We start from the raw sequence: 6,000 nt of genomic DNA, 5'->3' as shown, positions 1-6,000 counted from the left end.
GGTGAGGGCTGGTGCAGGCTGCCCCCAGGAGCTGTGGGTGCCCCACCCCTGGCAGTGCCCAAGGCCAGGCTGGATGGGGCTGGGGGGGGGCTGGGGGCGGCAATGGGGGGGCTTTGGGGGCCCTTCCCCCCCTTCTCCCTCCGTGAGCCAATGGCAGGCTCCCCTGCGGTCACGTGGGCCGCGGCAGGGCTCAAAATGGCGGCGCCGGCTCCGCTTCCATGGCCGCGGGGGAGCCACGTGAGGTCCCCGCCACACTTCCGCTGGGGGCGGGGCTTCGGCCGGAAGCGCGTAAAGGAGGGGGGAGGAGGCGCCGGCGGGACAGGATGTGGGTGCGCACGGCCTACTTCCGGCGCGGAGCCCAACTTCCGGCGAGCGCACCGGAAGTGGCCGGAACACCGGAAGCGACGCACCGGGACCCCGCGTGGCGCCCCGCAGGGCCATGGCCGGGCGGCCGCAGGTAGGAACCGGGCCCCGCCCCCGCCCCTCGACGCCCCCGGCCCACCCCAACGCCCCTGTGGGGCCGGGGACCCCGGGCTGAGCCCCGCGTGCTGCTTCCCGCAGGAGCTGCCGGCGTTCGAGGACGTGGCCGTGTTCCTGAGCCGCGCCGAGTGGGAGCTGGCGGCGGAGGAGCAGCGGGAGCTGTACCGCGCCGTCATGTTGGACAACTTCGCGCTCCTCACCTCGCTGGGTGAGGCGGGGCGCCCGGCACCGGGGATGGGTACCTCAGGGGGGGCTGTCACGAGGCACCGGGGGTGCTCTGGGGTGGGGGGGTTGGGGAGGATTCACCCCAGTGGCTCTGCTGCCTCTCCCCGTGTTCTGGTCTGGTTCTGCCCGGGCTCATCGACAAAAAAAGGACAAAATGTGTTGAGTTTGCCATGCTAACCTTTATTCTTGCAGCCATGCTAACCCTTTATTCCTGCAGCCATTGTTTTGTAACAGAACGCTGCTCTTGTCTCCGCCCCGCAGGGTACGCAGGCCCCAAACCCGACCTCTTGTATCGGCTGGAGCACGGGGAAGAGCCGTGGGTCTGCACACCGCAGGGCTCGGAGACGTGGGATGGACCCGACAGCCCCTCTCTGGGTGAGAGCCACAGCCCAGCGCTCGGTGCCATGCACTGGGCCCCTCCTTCTGCCCAGCTGTGGGCACCACAACCCCGTGTTCCCTCTTGTCCCCTGTCCTGCTCCTTCCTCTGCTCACTGCCTGCACCCAGAGCACCCCCCAAGACCCTCCGTGAGGGGCGCAGCTCAGCGCTCAGCCCAGGGGGAATCTCCTCCAGCTGGTGCTTGCGTGTGGGGTGATTGCTACCCCATGGAGTGCCCTCATGGTACATCTCCTGTACACAGCAACTTTACGGGCTAAAGTTGCACCAGGGGAGGTTTAGGTTAGATGTTAGGAAGAACTCTTTACTGAGAGGGTTGTGAGGCATTGAGATGGACTGCCCAGGGAAGTGGTGGAGTCACCATCCCTGGAGGTCTTTAAAAGACATTTAGATGTAGAGCTCAGTGATATGGTTTAGTGGGGACTGTTAGTGTTAGGTCAGAGGTTGGACTCGATGATCTTGAGGTCTCTTCCAATCTAAAAATTCTGTGATTATCTCCAGCAGCCGCTGGGCACCAGCTCTGGGTGCTGCTGGAGCAGGGCTGGGGCTCTGCAGGGCCTCCTCCTCTGGGGGGCTGCAGAGCGTAGGGGTTCCCCTGCTGGGAAGGTGACATCCCTCCGGTGTCCCTGCAGGATGCAACGGGGACAGTAGCTGCCCAGAGGAGCCCGGCTTCACCTGGTGGCCGAGCCCTGGCAGGCAGCAGGCGCTGGAGGAGAGCACAGAGCCCCCCAGCCACGCTGAGCGCTGCGACAGCCCCAGCCCAGGGCTCTGCGGCGCGGGGCCCAAGGGGCAGAGGCGGGCTGGCCCCACCACGCTGTCGGCAGGAGGACGGAGCGAGCCGTGGCAGCTGCGCTGCAGCAGGCTGCTGAAGAAATTCAGCGATCCCGGGGGCGAGGAGCGCACAGAGGCGGCCAGCGGCCAAACCCCACCTGCAGGAAGCCCCGAGCAGGCAGAGGCCGGCTCCCAGACTGAGAAAGACCAAGTGGAGGATGAAGAAGGGGCAAAGCCAGGCATCAACAGAGGCACGGAGCTCCCGCTTGACCCAGAGCCGCAGGCACAGCCCCGAGCGGCGGATCCCTGCGAGCCCCTGGGGGCTGAGAGCCAGAAGACATCCCAGGGCAGCGTGCAGGAAGCGCAGCGTGCCGAGGAGGATGGGAGCCTTCCTCCAGCAGTGGGGGACGTGGACGGGGCCCCACTGGGAGACCACTGCTACTACACGAGGCAGGGGGCGGTGCTGCAGCCTGCCCTGAGGGAACATGACTACTGCGGGGACAGCGAGAGCAGGGCCCTGGTGATGAAGGACCACGACTACTGCCAGGCCCTAACATCGCCCCAGCAGGGCTGCAGCCGCAAAGGCAGCTGCCCCGTGTGCCGGGCTCACGCCATGCTGCGCAAGAGGAAGCTGCGGAAGGGGGGAGCCAACGGGAAGGGCACGCGGGTGAAGCAGCGTTTGGGGCCTTTCTTCAAAAGCTTGCGGATCTCCCGGGAGTATCTCTGTGCAGACTGCCTCTTCACGCCCACCGTGCCGGCGGTTGTCCAGCCTGCTGAGGCACAGCACTCCACGAAGGACACTTCTGGGGTGTTTCGTTTGCCTGCGGAGTGGCACACCGTGATCCTGCAGCCTCAACAGGAGGGGGACTCCGTGGGGGGGACACCGGAGGCGCCCCATGGCCCTGCAGCCTCTCCCGAGCCGTCGGCAGGGGAGGCGTGGGGCGGAGCGGCACAACCCAAGGTGTGGGTGCGCTACAGGGCGCGGGGCTGGCGGCCCCCCAGGCTTTGGTGGGACCTCGCCAGACAGGAACTCATTGCCCCAAGCCAGGCATCGCTGTGCAACGCCTGCGACGGGGCCCTGCGCACCAGGAACTGGGCGCTGTGCACCGCCTGTCTGTGCTCAGTCGTGTGTGGGGTGCAGAGGGGCCGCCCCCACACGTCCCAACCGGCGCCTGAGCACCGCAGCCCCGTCAGCTCTCTACAGGGGAACCCCCCGAGGGGGCTGCACAGGAGGTTCTCCGAGAGTTGCAGCGAGGGGAGCGGTGCCTGAGGGGGGGGAGGCGGTGGAGGGGAGGTGGGCAGGGAAGGGCCGGAGGGGTGCAGAGCAGAGGAAGAGGAATGGGAGAACAGAAATGGGAGAGCGAGGGCGGCTGCGTGTTGCCAGGTTCGCTCTGTGCTCCTGGGCACCGTGGTGTTCCCGTAGAGCAGCTGAGCACCCCGTGAGTAGCTTCCCCCCTGGCTCGTTTAGGCAGTGTGAATGGGAAAACGTTTTGGGGGGGTTGATAACCTCATTTCATATAATGAGCCCCTGTTCTCAGCACTTTTAAAAGCACAGGGGGCTGTGCAGAGCTCTGAAGCATTGCTGGAATGGGGGGGGGGGAGCAGCACCACTGCTGGGTGGGCTGCAGGGGGCACCCTGAGGAGAGGCTGGGGCACAACAACCCGGCGGGGGGGGCACCTCAGGGAGACGTTTGAGCAGAAACACGGAACTGCAGAGACAGCGGAGAGCGGGGGGAGGAGAAAACAACGTGGGGGGAGAGGCAGCACCGGGGTTAGAGGCGTGGAGGAGGTTAGAGGCGTGGAGGAGGTGCTGTGGGGGCGGGGTCCCCCAGGACCACCTGGAGCTCGCACTGGGGCAGCGAGAGGAGCCCCGGAGGGTGCCCCCGAGCCCCGTGCGGCACCGGGAGGGGTTCAGAGGGGAGGGGGAAGGGGCTGTGGGGAGGGGCCGGGTGCGTGTCCCACCCCCCCGTGTATTTTACCTGCCAATAAAGCCGTTTCCCCTCACCCCGAGTCCGTTTTGCCTTGGGAACGGGGATGGGAGGGGGGGGTGGCGGAACCCCCGAACCCCCGGGAACCGGTGGGGCCCCCTGGGGCTCACTGGGCCCGACCCCCGCGGGCTGGGAGGCTCCGGGGAGACCCCGCGGCCTCCCCTCCCCCCCTCCTCCTTCTCCCCCCTCCCCGTGCGGCTCCGCCACACCCCGGGCACGGCGGCGCCGTGAGGGGGGCCCCGGGGGGGCTCCTGGTGCGGTGCGGCCCGGCCCCGGCTGCCACTGACCTGCCTGAGGCGGCCCCGGGAGCGCGGCCCCAGTCACGAGGGGGCCCCGGGGGGGCTCTGAGGGCTCCAGGCCCGGCCCCGTTCCCCTCCCGTCGTCCCCGGTAATGGCGGCCGCGGCGGAGCCAATGGCTGAGCGCCTCCGCGGTCACGTGGGGAGCCGCGGGCCAATGGCGGCAGCCTCCGGTCGGCCGCGCCGCGAGCGGCCGCCGCAAAATGGCGCCGCCGGGCGGAGCAGCCAATCGCGTGGCTGGGAGCGCGTCACGTGGCCGGGCGGTGCGCACCATCTTGCCCGCGCGTGGGTTTGTGGGTTGTGGCGTCACTTCCGGGTCGCGGGGCGGGACGTGCCGGGAGGCGGGGTTGAAGCCGGAAGTGCGCGGGCGGAAGTGACGTTCCGCGTGCCTGTTGCCATGGCAACGCGGGCCGCGGCCTGGCGCTCTGGGAACGGCGCTGAAGCCGGGGATAGGGGAACGGGGGAGTTGCGTAATCGCGTTAATTATGTCAAAATAAAGCAATTGTATTTATTAAAGCCACGAATGGAAGAATGGAGGCTCGCTTATTTGCATTAAAATTGATATCGCTGTGTCCTTGCTTACTGCTCTGCAAATTCACCCAAATAAGGGGTCTCGGGGTCTCTCACAGGGGGTATTTCTTTACAAAATCAGGGATCCTGCCCCAAAAACCGGCTGAGAGCGACCAAGGGTTGGGCATGTTATAAAGTCTTAACTCCCTCTGAATTTAGTAAAATAAAAGAATATTTATAAAAGGCGCTGGGTGCACAGGGAGTCTGTGTTCTACCACCACGCACACCCAACCATCGAATTTTCCAAATATTTATAGGACATTGCTGTTATGTATTTACAAAAAACCCGAGTACGCCTACACATACGTCTATCCTATCCCCGCTTCATGTTATAATTCTCTTTGTGGTGGTCGCTGTGGGTGAAGGGCTCCTGGTTTCCCCATCACCATTAGCAACCTTTTGTTCCAGACTGCAGGAGGCTTCGGCTGTCTCCCCCTTCTTCTGCGCATGCTCTGCCCACCACAAGGTTCCCCAAAGCAACAAAACGTGATTGCTTTTCCCGCGTTTTGTTCACCCTTGAAACCACACTAATAATATTTTTATCATATAACATTAAACGATAAACGTTAACAGTTCTAACCAGCAACTTCCGTGCCTTAACAGAGGGGAAAACAAGCAACCCCAGACAGCGTCGCCTCAATCCTCCTTCTTTATTTCCTCTAAACTCTACATTCCTGATGACCTCATCGTTAAGAGTCTGATGTTATCACCAACCAGGAGGCTTTCTGACCCCCATTGCCACATTCCCAAATCTCCCCCTTCTTTATTAATATCAACCATTTTTCTGACACGAATTACCACTCCATATAGAACAGGCAAAAGCCAACTGGTCAGGAGCTGCCTCAGCAAGAGGCAACCAGCCGTGATGAAGAGGAGTCCCCGGCCTTCATCCCCACAGCCCCCAGCAACCACCAGCAGCAGGCACCACGCGGACAGGGGGAGTTTGTGGAAACGGCTTCTGGGGCTAATTTTAATACAAAGCGGGGACAGGTTCCATGTATGTACAGGCGTATTGGGGAACTTCATGCATATATAACATTTTACTGCACATAACCAGGGCCAGTTGCTGCACTGGGGCACACAAGCCTCTGGGAGCTATCCCACATGCACCCAGCGCCGAAATAAACCACATTTACATTTATAAACCTACCTTATAACTCGATTGCTTTGAGTTGTAGAGTTCTTCACAAATCATAGAAGGAAGGAATGTGGTATTGGGATACGCTTGCAGTGATAACAACACCTAACAGACGCCTTGTAAAACACAGACAACCA

At 63.2% G+C, this 6,000-nt stretch overlaps 1 protein-coding gene across 1 annotated transcript in view; it reads left to right on the top strand.

The window, feature by feature from the left end:
* The first annotated feature begins 301 nt into the window (after positions 1-301).
* The window catches only part of LOC106020452 (uncharacterized), a 50,910-nt gene continuing 45,211 nt past the window's right edge, over positions 302-6,000 (top strand). Inside the window, 5 exon segments of the mRNA XM_072033973.1 lie at positions 302-457; positions 562-688; positions 967-1,080; positions 1,732-3,134; positions 5,536-5,722. Of these exon segments, the coding sequence (XP_071890074.1) occupies positions 440-457; positions 562-688; positions 967-1,080; positions 1,732-3,134; positions 5,536-5,722 (1,849 nt within the window). The 5' untranslated portion in view covers positions 302-439.

Source organism: Anas platyrhynchos, chromosome 2 (genome assembly GCF_047663525.1).
Source record: "Anas platyrhynchos isolate ZD024472 breed Pekin duck chromosome 2, IASCAAS_PekinDuck_T2T, whole genome shotgun sequence".
In the NCBI taxonomy this organism is placed as follows: domain Eukaryota; kingdom Metazoa; phylum Chordata; class Aves; order Anseriformes; family Anatidae; genus Anas; species Anas platyrhynchos.
The sequence above is the reverse complement of the archived record's forward strand: the minus strand, read 5'-3'. Positions and strand labels throughout refer to the sequence as shown.